The 26,416-nt window shown below is 42.6% G+C and overlaps 1 protein-coding gene across 1 annotated transcript in view; it reads left to right on the forward strand.

Moving 5' to 3' along the window:
- The window catches only part of epb41l4a (erythrocyte membrane protein band 4.1 like 4A), a gene marked incomplete at its 5' end in the record, with an annotated part of 82,769 nt that overhangs the window by 13,941 nt on the left and 42,412 nt on the right, over positions 1–26,416 (forward strand). The window contains 5 exons of the mRNA XM_084324951.1: positions 1,135–1,191; positions 7,180–7,231; positions 9,181–9,259; positions 9,876–9,973; positions 10,661–10,781. Of these exons, the coding sequence (XP_084181077.1) occupies positions 1,135–1,191; positions 7,180–7,231; positions 9,181–9,259; positions 9,876–9,973; positions 10,661–10,781 (407 nt within the window). The remainder of the gene's footprint in view (positions 1–1,134; positions 1,192–7,179; positions 7,232–9,180; positions 9,260–9,875; positions 9,974–10,660; positions 10,782–26,416) is intronic.

Raw genomic sequence — 26,416 nt, forward strand, 5'->3', positions numbered from 1 at the left:
TTCCATAGTTTTCTGATGATACACAACTATATATCTCCGCAAACCAAATAACACTACAGCCATACAGTCCATTACAATTGCTGTTGGAAGCGAAAAGGGAAGTACCTTTCGTAAATAAAAGGATGCAGAATTTCATCTAGTCGGCTTGACTATTGAATGCACTGTTCACTGGTCTTCCCAAAGCACCATTGGGAAGCTTCAGATGGCTTCCAATATCTAGATTGAGCAATTCCCTAGTTAGTTATCTGCCCCAAGAACGCTACGGTCATCCACTACAGGTTTACTAGACACGCCCAGAAACCAAAAATGATACTCTATACACATTTTTAAATGAAATTAATAAACGTACCTATACAGTCTAGCTTACAAATAGTTATGGCTTGGAAAAACCTGATGGATCCATGAGGCTAGGATAAGCCTTGTGGACCCAACTTTTAGATGAAGGAACGGGTACATACGCACACAATACACGACCACTGATGGATAACGGGTACATACGCACACAAGACGCGGCCACTGATGGGTCCATGGGACTTGGTAAAGCACTATGGACCCAAACTCTGGCCACTGACCACATGAGGGAACGGGTACATACGCACACAATACACGGCCACTGATGGATCCATGGGACTTGGTAAAGCACTATGGACCCAACTATGACCACTGATAAAAACGTAACTACACTAGCGTTATAAGAGCTAAACATTGCTACCTACCATACAAGTGCATTGGTTTAGTGCACTTCCGGTTGCTACTGAGCGGACATGTTTGTGCGGACCTGTTCTCCCAAACTGGTAAGCAAATGACTGTTTTTACGTTATTTTCATTTTTACGTTACTATTATTATTATTATTTTTTTTTAAACATTGATCTTAACTGATCACTGTGACTTTATTGCTTTTATCGTTATATATGCCTATATTTGTGTACAGCACTTTGAGCTACATGACATGTATGAAAGGTGCTTTATAAATACTTACTTACTTACTTACTTACACACACACACACACACACACACACACACACACACACACACACACACACACACACACACACACACACACACACACACACACACTGGGCCATAACTCTTTTGTACCTGCTCCTCTCTGATCTTGTGTAAGTATCCTGAAGGCCTTTAATAGGACTGGACAGGTTCTGCCATGGAGCCCTGGAGGCTTAGAACCTGGGGTACTGTACCAGACACAAACACACACACACACACACATGCACACACACACACACACACACACACACACACACACACACACACACACACACACACACACACACACACACACGGACCCCCTCACCCAGACAGGTACATACACACACCCTCACTCAGATAGGTACACACACATACACATGTTCACACAAACAGCGAAATACATATGTATGCACACACACTTACAGACAGACAGATGGACACACACAAACACACAGACACACACACATACAGCTGTAGTGAGGAGGTGTATAGGGGAAATGTCTGTCAGTGCTGTGTCAAGTCAGTGGGTTAATTTAATTAGCTAACAAAAGATAATTCAATCACATATATTTTATTGAATATTACAACCTTTTCTTACCAAAACTTTCACATTGTATGAAAGAAATGATGAAAAAGATCAATAAATGTATTTCCTGAATGATTGAGTAAGTGAATTTAACCCTGTCCCGGTGGCAACCAATCACATTACAGCATCCTGTGTTCCTGTTCCCCTCATTAGCACACGTTTACATACAGTAAAAGGAAGGCAGCAGCTGCACTAACATGATTATTTCTAATTAGATAAGATTAACAAATTCAATTAACTTTTAATTACATTTGAATTCCCTCACCATCACACACATAATCACATTCACCTCTTGCCAACATTTGTGTGTGTGTGTATGACTGCATGTGTGAGCTGTGTGTGTGTGTGTGTGTGTGTGTGTGTGTGTGTGTGTGTGTGTGTGTGTGTGTGTGTGTGTGTGTGTGTGTGTGTGTGTGTGTGTGTGTGTGTGTGTGTGTGTGTGTGTGTGTGTGTGTGTGTGTGTGTGTGTGTGTGTGTGTGTGTGTGTGTGTGTGTGTGTGTGTGTTTGTGTCTGTGTATCGTACCTGCATGTGGCTTAGTTGATTTTACAGTACTATTGTGAATTATTGAGGAGGTGTGTGTGTGTGTGTGGTTGATTTTAGTGTACCAGGGGGATGTGTCTGTTAATCTTTAAGTAAGGTATAATCAACGAGTAGGTGTGCGTTAGACGGGAGGCACAACGTGGAGGCGAAGAACCTTAAAACCATTTAACGCACACCTACAAGTTGTATTATTCTGTTTATACCATTGCGCCAATAATATAAAATAAAAGCTTTGCAAATCTTTGGTAAAAGGTTTGCACTTGCCATTGGTGTGTTTTCCTTCCTGGTCGTTAGTTCATCAAGTTGATGAGTCAGCTGTGCTTCACCACAATTGATAACGAGTAAATCTTTTACAGCTGTGCTATTTAATGTTGCTATGGTTACAGGTTGGGTAGCCGATGAATTTAGAACCGTGATCAAACTTGAGCCGAACTACGTGTGTATTAAATGGTTTTAACACTCACCTGCCGGCCAATCGGAAAAGAGTATTCACCCAGACCATGGTATAACAGGACTTTAATTCCCCCAAATCCTCTCTCTCATTACATGTATTCACTCGTAAGGCCCCCAGCCCCCCCTTCCAAAAGCCAGAACACTGAGCTCACTGTCTTCATTCACTACACACTAAAAACAAAATGTTACTGCAAAATGTACTGTAATGCCACTGTCTCCATTCACTACACTCTAAAAACAAAAGGTTACTGCATAATGTACTGTAGTGCAACTGTCTCCATTCACTACACTCTAAAAACAAAATGTTACTGCAAAATGTACTGTAATGCCACTGTCTCCATTCACTACACTCTAAAAACAAAAGGTTACTGCATAATGTACTGTAGTGCAACTGTCTCCATTCACTACACTCTAAAAACAAAATGTTACTGCAAAATGTACTGTAATGCCATTGTCTCCATTCACTACACTCTAAAAACAAAAGGTTACTGCATAATGTACTGTAGTGCAACTGTCTCCATTCACTACACTCTAAAAACAAAATGTTACTGCATAATGTACTGTAGTGCAACTGTCTCCATTCACTACACTCTAAAAACAAAAGGTTACTGCATAATGTACTGTAGTGCAACTGTCTCCATTCACTACACTCTAAAAACAAAATGTTACTGCAAAATGTACTGTAATGCCACTGTCTCCATTCACTACACTCTAAAAACAAAAGGTTACTGCAAAATGTACTGTAATGCCATTGTCTCCATTCACTACACTCTAAAAACAAAAGGTTACTGCAAAATGTACTGTAATGCCATTGTCTCCATTCACTATACACTCTAAAAACAAAAGGTTACTGCAAAATGTAGTGCCAGTGCCACTGTCTCTATTTACTACACTCTAAAAACAAAAGGTTACTGCATAATGTACAGTACTGCAGTGACAAAAAGCTATTTTCTGGCCATAGTCACTTATTGTAGTAACATTTGAAACAGGACCCTTAAAGGAACACACCAACATTATGGGAAATGCACTTAAAGTCAGACAGCACAAATCAATGGAAATGGATATGGATCAGGTACTGTAGCCTATCTTAAGACTCCGGGAGAGGTGTTTTTAGCCAACAGCTAGGCTAGCTGATTTGTATCCACTTCCATTAATGTGTGCTAAGCTAGGCTAGCTTGCAGCTGGATAGTTTTCACACAGAGAGGAAATTGAAACTTCTTGACTGAATATGAAGAAGACAGTAAAGACATTTCCCATAATGTTGCCGTGTTCCTTTAAAAAAAAAAATTATGAAGCATTGAGTTTATTATAGGTTAATTTTGGTGTACTGTGCATCATTTATGGCCAAGCAGTAAGCAGCAGTAAGCATTTCAGTAAATCTGTGATCTGGCCTCCAGTCAGAAAGAATCTATTTTGAAACAGAAAGAAAGAAAGTCCCTTTTTTTCTTGTTGGCACATCAAAGTGGAAGTTAATTAATGACGAAAGAAAGAAAACAAAACAAAAGAAAGACAGTTCTTGTTGGCAGGCCTCACGGTTGTTTCAGTAACTCACAGAATTTTGCCTCCAGTCAAAATGAGGCATTTGTTACAGTCTAATTTCAATAGAATGAATGAATAGGTGCCCTTTTTCTTTGTTTCTCTGTATGTCTGAAACTTGTTCAGACTCCTATCATCATTATTTTATAGGCATGGGCATGAGTAATGTTTTCCCAGATCAAGTGATGGCATGAATTACTGTGATTGAGTACTCGTTTATGCAAATACATTTTAGAGTGCACCTTAAAGAGTATGGGGGCAGCAATAACAATGCACAACGATGCTTAAAGGTGCTGTAAGTGCTCAGTCCCTCCATCCCGCAGCAAAACAGAAGATACATTTTCAGGGATCCCATCCCACTTCATCCAATCAGAAGACAGAACTCCACAAAGAGGCGACCCCCTCTGCACATTCACAAGCAGAGAGTTCAGTACTAACAGCCAGAGCAAAAGAAAGTAGGCTACAGATTCCTTTTAATTACATTACCTCGACTCTGTCTGCAGCAGGTCTCTCCACTTGTGGAAGGGTATATTTCTTGAGAAAAAGGTGTTTTGGTACAGGATGTGTTCTCTTTGGCTAGCAGTAGTAGCAGTGTTTGGGTCAATTTGGAAATGCACAAACTACCGCTAACTGTATTCCAACGCAACAACATTACTCCTCTCCAACACTCTCAGGCTTCCACTGTTGTCTTCCTGCAACAGCTCACACCCATGGGATTTCAGAGTGAGATTTCAGTTTCAGTGGCAAAACTAGCACTTTTACTGGACATACTTGGTAATCAAATAAAACTGTAATTATAAATACAAATTAAGTTCCCTTAAAAATCCCTTGAGTTCAGTTGAATAATCGATTACTCACATTATTACCATCCCTAATATGTTATTCATGCATATTTTAATGAGTCATTATTAATTAATGAATAATGAATTAATCATTCATTAACTTGTTGATTTGAGTTGGTTGAGTGTGCCTTTGTTTTTATGCATGACTGAGCATCTGTCTCACTTTCTCACTCACTCTGTCCGCCTGTCTGTCTTTCCTCTCTCTCTCTTTCTCCCTCTCTTTCTCTCCTCTCCCTCTCTCTCCCTCTCTCTGCATCTCTCTCTCTGTCTGTCTGCCCTCTCTCTCTCCATCTCACCCCCTCTCTGTCTGTCTGTCTGTCTGTCTGTCTGTCTGTCTGTCTGTCTGTCTGTCTGTCTGTCTGTCTGTCTGTCTGTCTGTCTGTCTGTCTGTCTGTCTGTCTGTCTGTGTGTCTCTCTCTCTTTCCCCACTCCTCTCGCTCTGTCTATCTGTCTGTGTATCTCCCCCCCCCCCCCCCTCTCTGCCTGTTTCTCATCCATAACTTGTCCTAATCTTAATATTCTGCTGCTAGACTTTTAACTAAAACAAGAAAGAGAGAGGATATTACACCTGTGTTAGCTACATTGCACTGGCTTCATGTATCCTTTAGAATTGATTAAAGTTAGATAGATAGATTTAAAGTAATTTGACTTATATACAAATCCATAAATGGTTTAGCAGCTCAATACATTACTGACTTCCTGTCATTTTATGTGCCAACTCGAGCTCTTAGATCGACCACAGTGACCTCCTTAATGTACCTTAATGTAAAAACTAAAAAAGCACTGCGAGTGCTTTCAGCTACTACGCCTCAACACTTTGGAACACTCCCGCAGGCCATTAGGACAGCAGACTCGGTTGACACTTTAAAAAAAAGAACTGCTAAAAACTTACCTTTTTAAACTAGCTTTTAAATAAATGTATATCTTTATTGTCTTATTTAATATGGATAACATTTGAAGACATGATTATTGTATTGTAAATGAGAGCTATTTTACTGCATTATATTTGTCCTGTCTATTGTATGCAGTAGGGGGTGTGGGCCCCTTTGGGGTGGTCAGTTTTTCAGGTGTTTCGCGCATTGGTCTTTGTTGTATATTCATCTGGGATGCAGTTTCTGGTGGGGCGTGTCGTGGTTGGGGGGGGATGCGGTGTACTTTTGAGTGTACTTGGATTGTTTGCTGGATACAGTGATTGAGCCACCATTGTGGCACCGTGCCTGTCATTGTGCGTGGTGGTGGGGGTGTCATTTCTGTGGGCTGCTTTGTTGCCTCTGGTCCTGGTGGCCTTGCCATTGCGGGGGGATCAGTGGGTTCTATGTTTTTGCTTTCGGATTCTGCGGGGGGTGGCGGGTCGTGTGCCCAAATTGCCTGTGGCCGTGCCGTGGGGGGGCAACGATTCTGGATGTTCGGGCGGATGGACATGGTGGTGGTTGGATGGGGGTGCGTGTGGAATTGTGGGTGGTCTGGGATGGCACTGGGACCTTTGGGACACTTTGGGGACCTGTGGGGGTTGTGGTGGGTTCTTCATGCGGGGGGTCCCTGGGGTGTCGGTGGGTTGGGGGAGTTCAGTGGTGGGGACTCCATCGGGGAACATGCGGGAGACTGGTGTTCGGCTCTGGGGGGGGGGTTTGGTTGGAGCGTATGGCGCCTATGGCTTCGTCCGGGCCATTCCCGGACCTTTCGTAGAGTTGGGAGTGTGGAGTTAGCTGGTTTTCTCATGGTGGCGGGGTCGCCGGGACCGGGGGAGATGGGGCGGCCCGCGGGGGTGGCACTCCTGTCGCCGTGCATGGCAGTGTGAGTGGCACACGGGCTGTTTGTGTTTTCCTTCGGTCATGACATGCTTTATCAGGGGGGGGTGTCTTGGATGGGGATGTGGTGGGGATTGATGTGTGGGGTGTTTGGGGGACTGGCTGTTCCGGGGCGGTTCACATGCTTTCGAGCAACACTGTACTTATTGTACTTATTTTATAATCACTGACCTGTTTTTAATTTGCAAAGCAACTGCACAATTCTGTGATTCCATGTTAATTAGTTGGAAAGCATATTCAAATCAATGCACTGTGGTTTTGTAAGCCACAGGGAAAATCATTAAGAAACATGTCTTTGTGTAAAGCACTTTAGAAATTGGCTGGTTGTTTTGTGATGTTTTGTGGAGCACTGACTGGATATTAAAGAAGAAAATAGTTGATCTGTGAGTAAGTGAATCTGTATGTATCTGTTCTGTCTCTTCAGTACTGGTTGGACCCCTGGAAGACACTATCTGAACACAAAGACCTCATCAGTAGTAAGTACTGGATCTGTGTGTGTGTTCTCTCTCTGTGTGTGTGTGTGTGTGTGTGTGTGTGTGTGTGTGTGTGTGTGTGTGTGTGTGTGTGTGTGTGTGTGTGTGTGTGTGTGTGTGTGTGTGTGTGTGTGTGTGTGTGTGTGTGTGTGTGTGTGTGTGTGTGTGTGTGTGTGTGTGTGTGTGTGTGTGTGTGTGTGTGTGTGTGTGTGTGTGTGTGTGTGTGTGTGTGTGTGTGTGTGTGTGTGTGTGTGTGTGTGTGTGTGTGTGTGTGTGTGTGTGTGTGTGTGTGTGTGTGTGTGTTCGTGCGTGCGTGTTCTGTCTCAAAAACATTACCTGTGTATCTTGGCCAGTTACCATATCAAATTGACCCCATACATTTTGGCTGAATATGAATGAAAATGAAAATGTTTATTTAAAATGGACACCACAGCTACATTGGACCAGCCACAGTGGACAGACCAGATGTGTTGTTTTGCGTGTTTATAGCACAAGTGCTAGTTTTCAACACTAGTCCATTGAGGCTTTTCTAAAAGATATAATAAAATGTACAGTAAAATACAGAATTAAAATCACAAATCAGAACAAATATTTTCCAGAGCAAGAGTCCATGATCAAAACAACAAAACCAGTCCCCGTCTACATATGTGAGCACTGCTGCTTTGATTTCAGCCATACCTTGATTCCTCTGAAGACGTTGGCATTGGACTCGTTTTAAACCAGTAGGCAGAGAGTTCCATAAGTTTGCCCCGTTAACCGAGAAGGCAGACTGTCCAAACGAACTCTTGCACATGGGAACAGTACAGTCACCATTATTGGAAGCTTGTGTGTTTGCTCTACTAGAGCTCCAACGTCTAACCACCAGTCCAGAAAATAAAGATGATACATGATTGTGCAAACATTTAAAAACAGAAAATGACAAAATTGTCAAACGTGAAAAGATTGTGCTTACTCAAATCAAATCAAATCAAATCAAATTTATTTATAAGGCCCGACAACACACGTTAATGTCCCCATGGGCCGTACAGGTCTTCTTTAAACAAGTCAAGAAGAAAACATAACAATAAGTCAAGAACAGAACAAGAACACCATAAGGTCAAACATTTTTAGATGAATGCAAAAAATTTTAATAAAAAATTAAAGAATGCAAGCACTCCCAGACATACCCCACGCGAAGGTAAGGAAAAACTCACTAAAACCTAACAATAGGGAAAAAAGCTCCACAGGCAGTGTGGAGGAGAGAAACCTTAGAAGGGCCATTCAAGGGGGGATCTCCCTTCTTAGATGTTTGTGATAGTAGTGTTGCAGACGGGCAGTTGGTAAGCATGCACTCATGTGTGTAGTGAAACACAGATGAGTGCATGCAATAGCAACTGAACATTTTGAAAGATTAAAGATAAAGCAAATAGCGATAGCAACTGAACATTTTGAAGAGTTAGAGAGTTCCCATGTTTGTGGTGCTGCAAAAGAGCAGACATGTAGTACCCTGTAGTGCCATGTAGTACCCCGTAGTGCCATGTAATACCCTGTAGTGCCCTGTAGTACCCTGTAGTGCCATGTAGTACCCCGTAGTGCCCTGTAGTACCATGTAGTACCATGTAGTACCCCGTAGTGCCATGTAGTGCCATGTAGTGCCACGCAGTACCATGTAGAGCCATGTAGTACCCCGTAGTGCCATGTAGTACCATGCAGTACCCCGTAGTACCATGCAGCACCCTGAACCAAAACACTGCAGTGATGCCATTGCATTGGTTTACGGTCCATGATTTTCATAGCCTGTTTGTATATTATAGTTATGGGTTTTAGTATGGTTTGTGAGGTTTATAATATTGTCTTCTTCAGCTCATGACTTCATGCCTTGGCTTATACGCTGCCGCTGTGTACTTGTGGTATGACAGTGTATAACAAGTCAACTGTTTTGATAACAATACATGTGTTTTTGTGAACAACAGCGGGACCTCCTTACACGTTGTACTTTGGAGTGAAGTTCTATGCTGATGATCCCTGCCGGCTAAAAGAGGAGCTCACCAGGTCAGCTTGATTTATAGATAGATAGATAGATAGATAGATAGATAGATAGATAGATAGATAGATAGATAGATAGATAGATAGATAGATAGATAGATAGATAGATAGATAGATAGATAGATAGATAGATAGATAGATAGATAGATAGATAGATAGATAGATAGATTCATACATAGATTCATACATAGATAGATAGATACATACATAGATACATACATAGATTCATACATAGATTCATACATAGATAGATACATAGATAGATAGATACATAGATTCATACATAGATAGATACATAGATAGATACATAGATACATACATACATACATAGATACATACATAGATACATAGATAGATACATAGATAAATACATACATATATACATTCATATACATACATACATAGATAGATACATAGATAGATATGGGTATCTATGTGTTGATTGCTTGATTGATTTATCGATCGATTGATTGATTTATTACATGATCCATAGATACATAGATAAAGACAGACTGTCATTATGTCTTTATTATGTATGTATCTATGTGATCAATTGATTGATTGGTCAGTCTTGCAGTGCTTATGTTGTAATATGTTGTAATAGCATCTGGTCTTCCTGCAGGTACCAGTTCTTCCTCCAGGTGAAACAGGATGTCCTGCAGGGGAGACTGCCCTGTCCTGCTGATGTCACTGCTAAACTGGCTGCTCTAGTCTTACAATGTACGGATATTCACTGTAGTAGAGTATTAACACATAACATAACGTAAAACATATAACATGAAACAAACTGATAATTAATAGTCCAGGCTTTTATTTGCTTCAATGATCGAACACAACAGGCCTATATTCGGGGACAGGTGTCAAGATGGGACAGGCCTGTAATTCATTTCACATAAAACTCTGAGAAAATATGGGAAATACTATACAATTGTTTATTTAAACCAGTATAAATATTACCTGTATAAAAATGTGGCTATTACATCAATTAGAATCATTCATTTGACCTCACGCACTAGAAATAGAGAGAATATTTAAACTCCCCATGAAATGGCTAACCTGACTGCTATTTGATTCCACATATTTATGCGTTTCCTGTAAAAACAGGAAGCTAGGGAGGGACTTTGTGAATATCGATTGGCATTTACAGTAGCCAATAGCGCTGAATGTGCATTATGGTCGATCCATTAACAGTAGCCAATAGCGCTGAATGTGCATTATGGTCGATCCATTAGCTAGCAAGCTAATGTTAGCCATGTATGTTAGCCACGTTGAGCAACATATTCACTATAGATAGATAGCTATTAACATACACATAGTTGTGCTCACTGGCACACACACAGTACACAGTGCACACAAACACATCTACATTTGTATCTAAACACTAGTAATTTTGTGTGTGTTTTCCAGCTGAATTAGGTGACTATGACCCCAGTAAGCATGTCTCAGGATACGTGTCAGAGTACCGCTTCGTCCCTGACCAGAAGGTGGCGCTGGAGGACGACGTCCAACAGATACACAAGACACTGACGTAAGTTCAGTCTCATGACGCCACATCTTTTCCCTTTTACTTAAATGAGATGCGATAAGATAAGATGCAGTAAGATAAGATACGATAAGATAAAATGACATAAGATAAGACAAGATACAATAACATAAGATAAAATTAAATAAGATAAGATGAGACAAGATACAATAAGATAAGATACAATAAGATAAGATTAGATAAGATAGGTATACAAGGTAGACTCAACCACTAAATTACCTGCTTATTCCAGGTAACTGCGTGTGTGGAAGAATCTACAGGGCCCTCATTCCAAATGATGGAAGATCTTAGTGCATCTTTGAAATCTTACATGATCTCTATATACTGAATAAGTTACATGACTTATTCAAACACATTTAATATCTTCTTTTGTTTCCAATAATGTTTTTATAATTTCAAAATAATTGTATAATAAATGTAAACAAATTATATTATCACAAACACCACAAAAGACATTAGAAATTTTTTCTTTTTTAAATCATATACATTTTTAAATATATATAAAATATTTTGATACAATGTTTTCATTTAAGACTTTCAGTTATTCAAAATAGTAGCATAGGCCTACATTAGAATGCAAAACAAGAAAATAGCTCCAAGGACGGATAACTAGGTCATAGCAATTTATTTATGAAGCACAGACATGGTATAAAAAATAAACGTTATTTGACAGAGGGAATCAGATGCCTAAAATACCTACATGAGATCATGACAAAGTATTCACAAATGCGCAAAAAAACGAAAGAAAACATTCAAGCTCAATTTCTCATCCTAACGCAGCGGGTGTGCACACCCACACACAGACACTCTCACACATGTATGCACATACACGCACGCATTCACGTACGCACACACACATCTAATCCATCCGACAAGTCCATAGAACCCTAACATAATGAAACATGTTCTTGTTGAAAGCCAGTCTAATCCCCTTTGGTACAAAATACAGATTAATGTGCGTGTGTGTGTGTGTGTGTGTGTGTGTGTGTGTGTGTGTGTGTGTGTGTGTGTGTGTGTGTGTGTGTGTGTGTGTGTGTGTGTGTGTGTGTGTGTGTGTGTGTGTGTGTGTGTGTGTGTGTGTGTGTGTGTGTGTGTGTGTGTGTGTGTGTGTGTGTGTGTGTGTGTGTGTGTGTGTGTGTGTGTGTGTGTGTGTGTGTGTGTGTGTGTGTGTGTGTGTGTGTGTGTGTGTGTGTGTGTGTGTGTGTGTGTGTGTGTGTGTGTGTGTGTGTGTGTGTGTGTGTGTGTGTGTGTGTGTGTGTGTGTGTGTGTGTGTGTGTGTGTGTGTGTGTGTGTGTGTGTGTGTGTGTGTGTGTGTGTGTGTGTGTGTGTGTGTGTGTGTGTGTGTGTGTGTGTGTGTGTGTGTGTGTGTGTGTGTGTGTGTGTGTGTGTGTGTGTGTGTGTGTGTGTGTGTGTGTGTGTGTGTGTGTGTGTGTGTGTGTGTGTGTGTGTGTGTGTGTGTGTGTGTGTGTGTGTGTGTGTGTGTGTGTGTGTGTGTGTGTGTGTGTGTGTGTGTGTGTGTGTGTGTGTGTGTGTGTGTGTGTGTGTGTGTGTGTGTGTGTGTGTGTGTGTGTGTGTGTGTGTGTGTGTGTGTGTGTGTGTGTGTGTGTGTGTGTGTGTGTGTGTGTGTGTGTGTGTGTGTGTGTGTGTGTGTGTGTGTGTGTGTGTGTGTGTGTGTGTGTGTGTGTGTGTGTGTGTGTGTGTGTGTGTGTGTGTGTGTGTGTGTGTGTGTGTGTGTGTGTGTGTGTGTGTGTGTGTGTGTGTGTGTGTGTGTGTGTGTGTGTGTGTGTGTGTGTGTGTGTGTGTGTGTGTGTGTGTGTGTGTGTGTGTGTGTGTGTGTGTGTGTGTGTGTGTGTGTGTGTGTGTGTGTGTGTGTGTGTGTGTGTGTGTGTGTGTGTGTGTTTTATTTTTTTTTATTTTACCTTTATTTTACCAGGTAGTCACTTGAGATCAAAGATCTCTTTTTCGAGCAAGACCTGGCCAAAATGGCAGCAAAAACAAAAAACAAACATACAAAAATACATGTGACTGTGTGTGTGTGTTAGGGGTGTAACGATGCATCGATTAATCGAAATGCATCGATTCTAATGTGGCGATTCAACTGGATCGATTTGAAAATGTTAGAATCGATTATAATCTAAATTAATTGAAATAAAAAATATATATATATTAAAAAAAAAATTGTGTGTATTGTTTTTATTGACCTATAGTCCATTCATGCTGAGTGAATCAGTTCCCACAGCCACATTTGTGTATTTTATAAAAAAAAATTGGGGGAATTAACTGATAGAAAATGAATCGAAAATGAATCGAATCGAATCGTGGGCAAATGAAGAGATTTCATGATACATTGAATCATTGCCTGAATAATCGTAATTGAAATTAATCGTTGTGAGGTCGCATCGTTACACACCTAGTGTGTGTGTGTGTGTGTGTGTGTGTGTGTGTGTGTGTGTGTGTGTGTGTGTGTGTGTGTGTGTGTGCGCGCGTGTGTGTGTGTGTGCAATCATGTGTGTGCAAGCGCACGTGTTTACACATGTTTGTGTATGTGTGTGTGGGGGGTGTATGTTTGTGTGTGTGTGTGTGTGCAAGTGGCATGCGTGTATGTGCGTAAGAAAAATATGGCAAATGACGAATAAAAATTACCCTTTGGTAACAAAAACTATGACGAAATCTATTTCCATTTTCATTAACAAATGAAAGTTAATAAGACTTAATGAAAGGACAAATTATTTGGCTGATATGTATTTTATCCAATGCATGTACTCACTCAAAATCTGCACATCCATACATTGCATGCTTATGATTGGGTGAACCAGGTTGAAGAGAGCCTCAGCTCCTCCATGCCTAGTGCACACAGAGACACGCCTAAGCACAAACAACAAGTGCTATCGGCTACAAAAAACAATGGGCCTCATTCATGAAGCGATATAAGAACAGATTTCGTTCTTAACTAGCATTTCCTCTTATTTTGTTCTTACCTGGGATTCAGCCATGTTTTCTTATTGGTGCTTTTCTCTCAGGCAAGACCAAATTATAAGAGTGGTCGAGAGCACTCTTACCCAGATAAGAAACTCTTACCCAGATGAGAAACATAAAAAAAGGCCTACCATTCCTAATAATAATAATACATCAGATTTATATAGCGCTTTTCCTAATGCTCAAAGACACTTTACAAAACAAACAATACAATACAATACAGTTTTAGTAGATACAATAAAAAAAATATATATAAAAAGGTGAGAGAGGAAGGAGTTCATGGGTTGAAAGCAAACCATTGGTCAATTACCCCCAAATACGACTTTATAAACCCAGAACTTTTCAATAATAATAATAATTATTATTATTATAACTTATTGCATGCGTTCTTCTTCTGAAATGGATTATATATTGCTGTTAGAACAGTTAGATGCTGGCTGCCCAGGCGAATGCATAGAATGCATATTTACAACATCTCCTCTCCTCTCTTCTCTTCTCTGCTCGTACAAGTTCTGAGCGCATTTGGGGTTTTAGCCACAGGGACCTTTCAGAGAGAGATGGCAGGTGACAGATCCAGTATTTCCCAACCTACTGCGTGATTGGTTCTTGACAAGCGTCGTCAAGTCGTTCAGTATTGACAAAGCCCACTTTGCTGGAACGATTTATTTCCAACTATACAGTAGGGGAGAAAGGGGATAGTTGTCACACTTTTTACTCTAGTGTGAATTGCTCATCATCAAAACATATTTCAATAGTCATTCCTACATTAAATTGAAGCTTAAGATGTTGGCTTGAAATGTGTATCCCTCTCATTTTCCAACGTATTGTAACAAAGAGTTAATCACCTATCAAAGACACTTGGGGATGGTTGTCACACACTATGGGGTTGGTTGTAACCATGTGTTTTAATGGGAAACAATCTTAAAAAGAAGACAAGAAGGCAGAACTAAATTTGAAAGTTTAATTGCATTGACAAGTTGACAAATACATAACTTAATGCATCTTAACATGAACATAAACAGGAAACACATCTTTAGGCCATCCTATATAACAAAATAAGAACACAATAAATCGGCCTAACAATAATAGCCTACACAACATGTGACAACTAACCCCAAAGAAAATGTGACGACCAACCCCAACTGGAATGTCTTGATAGCATCAAGGCTAACAGCCATCTAACAACTAGTTACAGTAGCTAGCTAACAACAATCTAAACTATAGCTATCCCTTCACACTTTTTAAGGGTAATAATTGTTTCATTATAAACCAATTGTGTAAAAGCCTAGAAGAAAAATACTGAGGAGCGGAATATTCACAAATGGACATGAAAAACACAAAAAGTCTCTGTTTCACTCCAAAGATGACAATGTAGGTGAACTCTGACCCCAATTCTGGACATTTAAATACCAAAATATGGGAGACAGGACCCTCTGGTGGTGAAATATAATGAATGTGACAACCTACCCGTGTGACAACGTCCCCCGTTCTCCCCTACGCGGTATACGTATAAGTACAAGTATAAGTCTTTATTTGTCATCAGATTAACACACACACACACATGCGATGAGCGACCCACAGGAACACACACACACACACACACATGCACTGAGTCGCGAGTCGTGAGATGTGTGTGTGTGTCATTTTGAGATCAGTCCCAAAACGCTTCCTGTTGAATATATCAGACACTCGGCTGTTTTACACCCGCCTCATTCGCCTTATAAGGAGATGGCGGGCGTGTCTGTATGCAAATGATTTTAGCGCGAACGCGCATTTGAATTTAAGAATGAGTGGGATTCATCATGCAACTGACCTGGGTAAGAACCGATTTCGACGTTAAGAACGGCTTGATGAATGTGGCGGTGGCTTTTCTTATTGTTCTCTTAACAGACAGGTAAGCAAGAACATAAAAAAAATAATAAGAGAGTATTGTTGAATGAGGCCCAATGTATTTAGTCTATATAGAACACATTGAAAATGATGAGACATCTAGGTAGATTTATTACGGTATGTTGACAGAATCCACTCATTTATATTGGCTTAAAAGCAAGCAAATACAGTTAAAAATAGTTTCACAGGTGAAACTGATTGTGACTTTCATTCAGTAGCTACCTGCTGTTATTTATTCAGGCAACGGTCATGTTAAGCAGCATGAGGGAGAGGGTGGATATGAGTGGATAGAACAGCGTCTTGAGGGAGAGGGTGGATATGAGTGGATAGAACAGCTTCTTGGGGGAGATGGTGGATAGAACAGCGTCTTGGGGGAGAGAGTGGATATGAGTGGATAGAACAGGGGCGGCTACGTGGCGTAGTGGGCAAGGCACTCGCCACGAATGACGGAGACGCTGGGCTTGCCTGTTCGAGCCCAGCGCTCCACATTGCTTTCAGTTTAGCTGGCCGTCCATACTAATACACATTGGCCGTATTAGGGGGTGGGAAACTGATGGGTGGGGATCGGGCGTTGTGGACAGCGACTCCTACAGGTCGGTTGGTGCGCCTGCGCAGTAGAATCAGGAAGTGTCGGGGGCAGCGTGAGCCTCCCACGCGTTACTCCTCGCCACTGAGAGATCGAGCTGCGCAGGTGAAAAGATGCGACTGCTGTTACCTCAAGTACTGGAGGGGACTTGTGCTATGTATGACTTAGTCCACATTGCAGCCGGCTTGTGGGAGGCAAGAAACAGCGTTCGTGACAGGGGAGGGTTGAATTGGATGATACGAAATTGGGATGGGAGAAAATATATAAAAATGGGAGAAAAAGTGGATAAAAAAAAATTAGTGGATAGAACAGCTTCTTGAGGGAGAGGGTGGATATGAGTGGATAGAACAGCGTCTTGAGGGAGAGGGTGGATATGAGTGGATAGAACAGCGTCTTGAGGGAGAGGGTGGATATGAGTGGATAGAACAGCTTCTTGAGGGAGAGGGTGGATATGAGTGGATAGAACAGCTTCTTGAGGGAGAGGGTGGATATGAGTGGATAGAACAGCGTCTTGAGGGAGAGGGTGGATATGAGTGGATAGAACAGCTTCTTGAGGGAGAGGGTGGATATGAGTGGATAGAACAGCTTCTTGAGGGAGAGGGTGGATATGAGTGGATAGAACAGCGTCTTGAGGGAGAGGGTGGATATGAGTGGATAGAACAGCTTCTTGAGGGAGAGGGTGGATATGAGTGGATAGAACAGCTTCTTGAGGGAGAGGGTGGATATGAGTGGATAGAACAGCTTCTTGAGGGAGAGGGTGGATATGAGTGGATAGAACAGCGTCTTGAGGGAGAGGGTGGATGAGTGGATAGAACAGCTTCTTGAGGGAGAGGGTGGATATGAGTGGATAGAACAGCGTCTTGAGGGAGAGGGTGGATGAGTGGATAGAACAGCTTCTTGAGGGAGAGGGTGGATATGAGTGGATAGAACAGCTTCTTGAGGGCTTTACGTTCACGCCCACCACGCTGCTCTACACTAATTGTACGCTTGAGTCAACCATTTCGGATGTAACGGTGACTGCAGTGTCCTAGTGTCCTATAACTTCATGCTGTATCATTAATGCAGTTTAGACTCTAGTTGGAAGTTCTTCAGAGTAAAATGTTAGGAGTGAAGCACCATCACAGTGTGCTTGATGAAAGGTTACTGTAATGATTTCATAAAATATTTTTTAAAGAAAATTAAAAGACTAAACTGATACTAAAACGTCTATAGATTTCATTGACTAAAACTAACAATAATCAAATTACAAAAAATATGCATTTTAGTTCAAAGACAAAATCGCCAAAATGAACACTGCTGTGTCTATTTGTGTGTGTGTGTGTGTGTGTGTGTGTGTGTGTGTGTGTGTGTGTGTGTGTGTGTGTGTGTGTGTGTGTGTGTGTGTGTGTGTGTGTGTGTGTGTGTGTGTGTGTGTGTGTGTGTGTGTGTGTGTGTGTGTGTGTGTGTGTGTGTGTGTGTGTGTGTGTGTGATTCTTAATGTCATGACAGTAAGTAGATTAGTATGATAATGTAAGAGAGGATTCCAGCAGCTGTCATTGACTCTAATGTCTCAAACATCATTCTGTTTCAGTGTGTGTGTGTGTGTGTGTGTGTGTGTGTGTGTGTGTGTGTGTGTGTGTGTGTGTGTGTGTGTGTGTGTGTGTGTGTGTGTGTGTGTGTGTGTGTGTTACCAGCTGTCCCTCTGTCTCCACCATCTCTCTGACCAACCAGATGGCGTGGCTGGAACCACCCGTTGTATAATATTTCTTAATAGCTGGACTTGATTGAATTCACTCCCTCTGAATAACATCTGTTCTGTTCTATTCTGCGCTCTTAAGTTCTGTGCTATTCTGAGACATTTCACTGCCACTGTACATGTTTGATGTGCACGTGACAAATAACGTTTTTCTTTGACTTTGACAGACAAGCACAGACATTCTATTATATTCTGCTGTGTTCTGTTCTGTTGTGTACTACTCTGCCTGATTAAACAGATTTGTATTCCGTCCATGCGTCACACATTCCATCTCCTTGCTGATGATGAATAGTGATAATGTGTGTGTGTGTGTATGTGTGTGTGTGTGAGCACATGCGTGCGCGCACGCGCGTGTGTGTGTGTAGACATGATGATGATGATAAATAGTTTTAATGACTAGAGCAGTTATAATGTTTTCTCTCTGTAGTAGAACACAGCAATACATTCATCATCATACATACTGTATGGGCCTGGGGCGAGAGAGAGAGAGAGAGACACACACACACATACACACAGAGACAGAGGGGATAGACAGAAAGGGTGGGAGAGAGACAGAGTGGGAGAGAGGGAAAGAGACACAGAGACAGGGGAGAGAGAGTGACACGGAGACAGGGGAGAGAGACTGACACGGAGACAGGCGGGAGAGAGATGGAGAGAGACACAGAGCCAGAGATGAGAGACGGCAAGAGAGATAGACCAGGGATATAATGTGTCAGTGAGTAACAGACACTGACTGTGGTTAGCTACATGGAGACAGAGGTTGCGTTATCCCTTCAACCTGGATCAAAGGTGTCTGAATATTGGACTGGTTTATTATACTGTTTATATCCTATCTACTGTAACTGTTTATACTGTGTCTACTGCTGTATAGCTACATGTGTACAGCGTGTAATTGTCTCATATAAGTGTCCTCCATTTTCTCTCCTGTGTAGTTATGTCCCCTTCCTCTTTCACAGTAATTGTTAGCCTGAAAGTATTATAAATGTAATCTTATAATTGACAGTATTACCGCCTGGTCTTTGTACAGCGCACACTTTACCTTAAAGGATAAGTATGTTCTTATCGTCAACATAGCCTACAAAAAGACCGAAACCAACAATGCATTTATTCTACTTACAAGGACAGTATGGTCCATCCAGCCAACACCAGATTATATCATATAATTATATCATCCTTTGTTTAGCGCAGGTGGTCCTGTGCAGCTCAATGGTTAAAGTGCTTGACCACCTGAGCATGGCGCTAACACTGCCGGGGGTTAGGGGTTCAATTCCCACCGGGGCCAGCCATACTGACAAATGGATGCAGTCATTCCATTGCGAAGCGTCACGCATCGCACTAGAAGCCTACTAGAGACGTTTTAGAAATGCGGCCGTTCATTCCTTCACAGTGGCGCCAGGTGTGCCGATGAAACTCGTTCCCTGGACTTGCCTGATGCGATCAGCTGTCCACACAGAGCCATGGGGCCAGAATTATCCCCTTGAACGGATATTCAGAAGGGTAACCGAGGTCCTTCGACTGGATACAAATTTCAACCCGAGCGCGAGAATGACGTGTTACTTCGGCCCGACTGAGGTGTTCATATTTATATTGGTTTCATTTGGAGTGGGACTTGAAAATACAATATTTACCTACATTTTCATGGTAAAGAAAAGAATAGCCACAGATTCAGCCAAAACCTTTACATCTGTTATTAGGGTGAAAGACGGCATGCTGCATGACAACGAATGGGGGTGACGCATTACAGGAAGTGAGAAGGACCTGGTTAGTCTCCCTTTGAAAAGTCTCTGCTAGTACATGCAGACAGAGACAACGTGGTGGTGAAAAGAGAGAGTAATGCTTTGTTCGCTTATTCTAACATTCGTGAGGAACTAGATATACTGTAGCATGTGCAGCGCCGCACAGCAAGACAGCTATAAGAGGCTTATGTCCTATAATACTTGATATAAATTCTCTCCATCCACAAGGTCACGACCTTCTCTAGCCTGGAAATTGTATTTAACTGTTCATCCATATGGGATCTCAGCGGTGGAGAGGGAAGGGTAGTCACATTTTCATAAAAAAAAAGAATCACCGTGATTATTGTCTGATGAAGGCCACAAGACCCAAATGTCATATTTTTATTTTAATATATAGATGATTGTATAGATGCGTGTTGTGCCTCCTCCTCTCTGTAGTCCAGGGTGGTGACATCTTTATGCACTTGTAACATTGACACTGTGACTTTTACTGTGGTTAGTCCGTAGCACTGAGTTAGGTCAGCGTGTCAGGTGTCGTGCTGGTTGCCAGATTGAGACCATTTGTCACCCCTAGCAGGGCCGTAGCAGTGTGGGCAATAGTGGAACTGACTACCCAGGGCCCTGAGCTAGGGGAGGGTCCTCTAAGGAACTGACTATACAGGGCCCCGAGCTGGGGGAGAGTCCTCAAAGGAACTGACTATACAGGGCCCCGAGCTGGGGGAGGGTCCTCTAAGGAACTGACTATACTGGGCCCCGAGCTGGGGGAGGGTCCTCTAAGGAACTGACTATACAGGGCCCCGAGCTGGGGGAGGGTCCTCTAAGGAACTGACTATACAGGGCCCCGAGCTGGGGGAGGGTCCTCTAAGGAACTGACTATACAGGGCCCCGAGCTGGGGGAGGGTCCTCTAAGGAACTGACTATACAGGGCCCCCGAGCTGGGGGAGGGTCCTCTAAGGAACTGACTATACAGGTCCCCGAGCTGGGGGAGGGTCCTCTAAGGAGCTGACTATACAGGGCCCCGAGCTGGGGGAGGGTCCTCTAAGGAGCTGACTATACAGGGCCCCGAGCTGGGGGAGGGTCCTCTAAGGAGCTGACTATACAGGGCCCCGAGCTGGGGGAGGCTCCTCTAAGAGCTGACTATACAGGGCCCCGAGCTGGGGGAGGGTCCTCTAAGGAACTGACTATACAGGGCCCCGAGCTGGGGGAGGGTCCTCTAAGGAGCTGACTATACAGGGCCCCGAGCTGGGGGAGGGTCCTCTAAGAGCTGACTATACAGGGCCCCGAGCTGGGGGAGGCTCCTCTAAGAGCTGACTATACAGGGCCCCGAGCTGGGGGAGGGTCCTCTAAGGAGCTGACTATACAGGGCCCCGAGCTGGGGGAGGGTCCTCTAAGGAGCTGACTATACAGGCCCCCGAGCTGGGGGAGAGTCCTCTAAGGAACTGACTATACAGGGCCCCGAGCTGGGGGAGGGTCCTCTAAGGAGCTGACTATACAGGGCCCCGAGCTGGGGGAGGGTCCTCTAAGGAGCTGACTATACAGGGCCCCGAGCTGACCCCCACATGCAATCTGAATACAGCTACTGTAAATACTGTAGTAGTCACAAAAAGGCCTGTCCTCTTACGAGGCTGTTTGTAGGTGCCTGGGAAGGCCATTCAAACGCACCTCAAGTTAGTTCAAATATTGGGAAACCATCTTGGTGCACATATTTACCTGACCTACATTCCTGTGGTTGTTGACCTGTCACCGTACAAATGATGGGGGAGTTAATCAGTAACACAGCCAACAGATCTCATCCTGTTCAGGTAGAACATTCTCCAGCCTGGAATGACCAAAACACTGAACGACACATTCTGAGAATTATGTTCAATGAATCCAGGAGGATATACACAATTGAACCCTTGCACTGAAGGACCATAATAACTCTGATTTGAATTGTTTTAGACAGCCCATGTGACAGAGACATTTACCAACACATCTCTCTCTCTCTCTCTCTCTCTCTCTCTCTCTCTCTCTCTCTCTCTCCCTCTCGCCATTCTACAGAAAGCTAGGGTAGGGCTCCATCGCTGTGATGTTCTGTATCATGTGATGTTCTGTATCATCATGTGATGTTCTGTATCATGTGATGTTCTGTATCATCATGTGATGTTCTGTATCATCATGTGATGTTCTGTATCATCATGTGATGTTCTGTATCATGTGATGTTCTGTATCATCATGTGATGTTCTGTATCATGTGATGTTCTGTATCATGTGATGTTCTGTATCATGTGATGTTCTGTATCATCATGTGATGTTCTGTATCATCATGTGATGTTCTGTATCATCATGTGATGTTCTGTATCATGTGATGTTCTGTATCATCATGTGATGTTCTGTATCATGTGATGTTCTGTATCATGTGATGTTCTGTATCATCATGTGATGTTCTGTATCATCATGTGATGTTCTGTATCATGTGATGTTCTGTATCATGTGATGTTCTGTATCATCATGTGATGTTCTGTATCATCATGTGATGTTCTGTATCATCAGTGTAACAAGTTATTATATGTAATATATATATATAACAAAGCTACTAAAGTAAATGTAAAATATTTAGGTATGTAAACAGGAATATATGCACATATATTCATACAGGTATACAGTAGATAAATGTATATATGGTATATTTAAGCATTACATCACACGCAGGAGTGGTTTGTGACCAATAAACCATGCCTAGGGGTGGTTGTTAGGCCCGAGGCGCAGCCGAGGGTCGTTAGACCCCCCTAGGCATGGTTTATTGGTCACAAATCACGACTGCACGTGGTGTAAAGCTTTTATACAACTGCCAGATTCATCCAACCTTATTTCTATACAATAAACACACATTAATCGAAGATTTATTGAAAAAACCATCCGCCAGAAAAAGTAGTTCCCACAACTCCATGTGGAAGCAGCTTGAAGTGCATCCAACCAAACTAACACATCCAACTGTGTATTATTGGAATGATTGAGAGAAGTTGCCTCATGTGGAAGCAGCTTGAAGTGCATCCAACCAACTAACACATCCAACTGTGTATTATTGGAATGATTGATTGAAAATTTTATTACCAGATGCAGAATATAAAGTAGGTAAAACAAATTAAAACGTTTTCTTTGCCCTATAGGAAAAAAACGTTTTCTTCGCCCTATTTTTTTATTTATTTCTTTTAGCCTAAACTTAACCAGTTGGAAACCAGGGGTACAGTAATAAAATTAGCAATCAACCAATCAATCAATTCAATAGACCATGCTCACTTAAAACAGCGCTGCTTCTCTCTCAGTCTGACTCCCCCGCTGTTGCAGACAGGAGTGTGTGTGTGTGTGTGTGCGTGTGTGTGTGTGTGTGTGTGTCACAGTGTGCGTGTGTGTGTGTATGTGTGTGTGTGTGTGTGTGTGTGTGTGTGTGTGTGTATGTGTGTGTGTGTGTTTGTGGGTACGCCAGCGTCGGACAGTGTGTGAGAGAGAACGCTGCAGTCAGTAGAAAGTAGGAAGGAAGAAATTTAAATCAATCAATTAATCTATCAATCAATCCGCGATTTTTCTTTTGTTCTAGATTGAGTCAAGACCCATCAATTACATCATCCAACATTGTTTAAAGGACTAACACATTCCCCTTGACAGAATCGCTTCATATTTAGTCGTTATGGTGCTTTCAACATAACCATTTGTTGTCCGCGATCTTGTTTTCTCCCGGAGTGAGCCGGGGAGGGTTATGTGATTCGGTTGTGGGCGGGTCCTGAGCCCAGGACCGTGGATTGTTGCCAATAAAGACGTGTGAATGGCCAATCAGAATCGAGAAATTTGCATGCCGTTGTATAAACAGTGTTATTGTAAATGGCTATCATACAGTGTTATACGGATAGACTACAGGTTGAGGTTGGTAGTTATGAATACAATGTAAGGCCGTTGTAGGCAGTGAAGGCAGTAGATAGGTATAAATGTCAGAGTTTGTACCGTAAGGGCAACAGAGCCTGGAGTATAGACAACAAGGTACAGAGTTCATACAGTATGAGAGATGCGCTCTATGGCATCAAAGGGAAGAGGTGGAGATGGGAGCGACTGTTGGAGTGAAGTTGGGGAAGCTACTGAAAGCTACTGGTCCATCTCTAAATACCAATGTTTAAGTAGCTTGTTCCAAGCACCACATGATTCTCTACACAGCCCACCCACCACGCTCTCCATGGTGCTGAAACCTTTATCAAGCACCACATCGTTCTCTACAGCCCACCCACCACGCTCTCCATGGTGCTGAAACCTTTATCAAGCACCACATGATTCTCTACACAGCCCACCCACCACGCTCTCCATGGTGCTGAAACCTTTATCAAGCACCACATCGTTCTCTACAGCCCACCCACCACGCTCTCCATGGTGCTGAAACCTTTATCAAGCACCACATCGTTCTCTACAGCCCACCCACCACGCTCTCCATGGTGCTGAAACCTTTATCAAGCACCACATCGTTCTCTACAGCCCACCCACCACGCTCTCCATGGTGCTGAAACCTTTATCAAGGATTTACCAAATTGGTGTTTCGGGAGAGGTAACCTTAACACTTTGACTGCCACGCTGTTTTCCCATCTTTGTACTTAGTTGGCCAGCGCTGTAAAGTATAGGGATTTTCACTGTGTTTGCAGGGCTATATCTATATTCTATATTATAGCTATGGAGACAATACTATGGCTCATTTGACATTAACCATCTATCGTTCAACATGTGAAAAAGAATACATTTGTTCATGTATATGTTTGCATGTTATACCGTGGTGAATATTGTATAGTTTCAGAGTGATCCTGGCTAATTCCTGGTAACTGTGTTATGGAGCAATACGTGAATTCTGCTAATAGCGTTGGCGTTGCTCGCCTGTACACGCTACTATTTCCAATTCAAAGGTATATAATAGGTATCAGGCCATGTGAGCGGATCGGAGCGTGAGCGGCGCGGGGCGCAGAGCGGGCGGTTTTGACGTGAGCGAGGAGTGGGTTTTAAAATGGGTCGGCGCGACGTCCGGAGCGAGAGTTCTCCTCCGCTCCAATCCACTCCAGGTCGCTCACAGTGGTTTAACACTGTTGATGTAATATACATGCAGTACAATGCCAAAGCAACAGATGGCGATGTACAAACATGAAGGCCATTTTCAACCAATGAGAAGGGTGAACCTGTGATATCCGGTTCAGGCTTTGTCACTGTAGAGACGCCCACACTCACTCCTGTTAGAAAACGTATCGACGCCATTGTTGTTGACGTTAGCTTACATGCTAACGTTAATGGCAGCGACCATAGCATTGTGGCTCGGCTAGCCTATCATCGCTTAATATAGCTAGTGAATGGATAAACAACGTTATTTAACATTGCAGAATGGGTACAATTACAATGCGGCTCAATACAAACAATTGTTAAGGGGCCCAGGGGGTGTAGACTGTTGTAGTTTGAGCTAATTTACACCATGCTCCAAAAAAAAATAAAAATCTGCCGAGCGATCTGGCGCGGGGCTCGATTCAAGGTGAGCGGGGAGCGAGCGGAGAGCGACTTGGGGGCGGGGTCAACATGATCGATTAGCGGAGCGGACCAAGCTTTAAAGAGCGAAGAGCGGATTTCTCGGCCGCGCCGATCCGCTCACGTGGCCTGATAGGTATTATGTTTCATCATGAATGCATGAAAGGGGGGGGGTCGTTTTTTGATACTTTGATCGGCAGTAACGACTTTAGTTTTGAATACTACATACGTTGATCGCTGGATCGATATGAAAACATTGTAGGATCAAGGGGAAATTAGTCATATAGTCCTTACCTTTACTAGGAGGTATCCCAAAAAGAATATTCCCATTGTCTGATCGCGATTTCCAGTATTGATGTCGAGTGTGCTGAACGCGTTTCGAAGTGGTCAGATGAAGCGATTCACTCGGCTTGGTCTAAAAACTGTGCCCCAACCATATACGGTGTAACACAGAGTGTGAAATAAGGTTTCAAAGGGTGGGAGATACTGCCACCTAGCAGGATGCGGCCGGTATTGCACTTTTGGGATTTCAGAATGACTTCCTATGGTATCACAAAGGTCCGTGGATGAATAATGAATAAAAAAATAGAATAAAAGAAAAAACGACCAAAACCAGAGAAATCTCGGGTCTGGCAGCCAACTCGAGTTAACCCGAGAAATCTGACAGAAACACATTCTTCACAATAAAATCGGGTTTGTTTGTAAGCCTAATCCATAATCTTTGCTTCAAACGTGCCTAATGTTGTTGTTGTTGTTGTTGTTGTTGTTGTTGTTATGAAGGTCTGTTGGCAGCACTTTGCGACTTCACTTCCTCCAACCAGCCTCTAACCTGATCCCTCCACTCACGAATGCTGGCTGTGAAAGTGTTCTGATCTGATCCACCGTTAGAAAACAATCATTTCAAGTCTTACCTAGTAGTCGACCAAAACCACCAGGGATACATACAGAGAGCTCTTTCAGGGAATAGGTATCTACTCAGTGGCCCTTGGAGGGCAAGGGAAAATCATTTATCTTCTGACTGGTTTTTGATTTACTGCTAATCAGAATAACCAACCTCTAACCTTCTGCACCATCTCTCTTCTCTCTCACTGATAAAGTCGGGACAGCTGAAGAACAAAGTCATAAATACAGTTTATCACTCCGTCGTAACGTTCTCCAGGTTCTGGACCTTGGGTTT

The sequence above is a fragment of the Notolepis coatsorum genome (genome assembly GCF_963971535.1).
Source record: "Notolepis coatsorum genome assembly, chromosome: 11".
In the NCBI taxonomy this organism is placed as follows: domain Eukaryota; kingdom Metazoa; phylum Chordata; class Actinopteri; order Aulopiformes; family Paralepididae; genus Notolepis; species Notolepis coatsorum.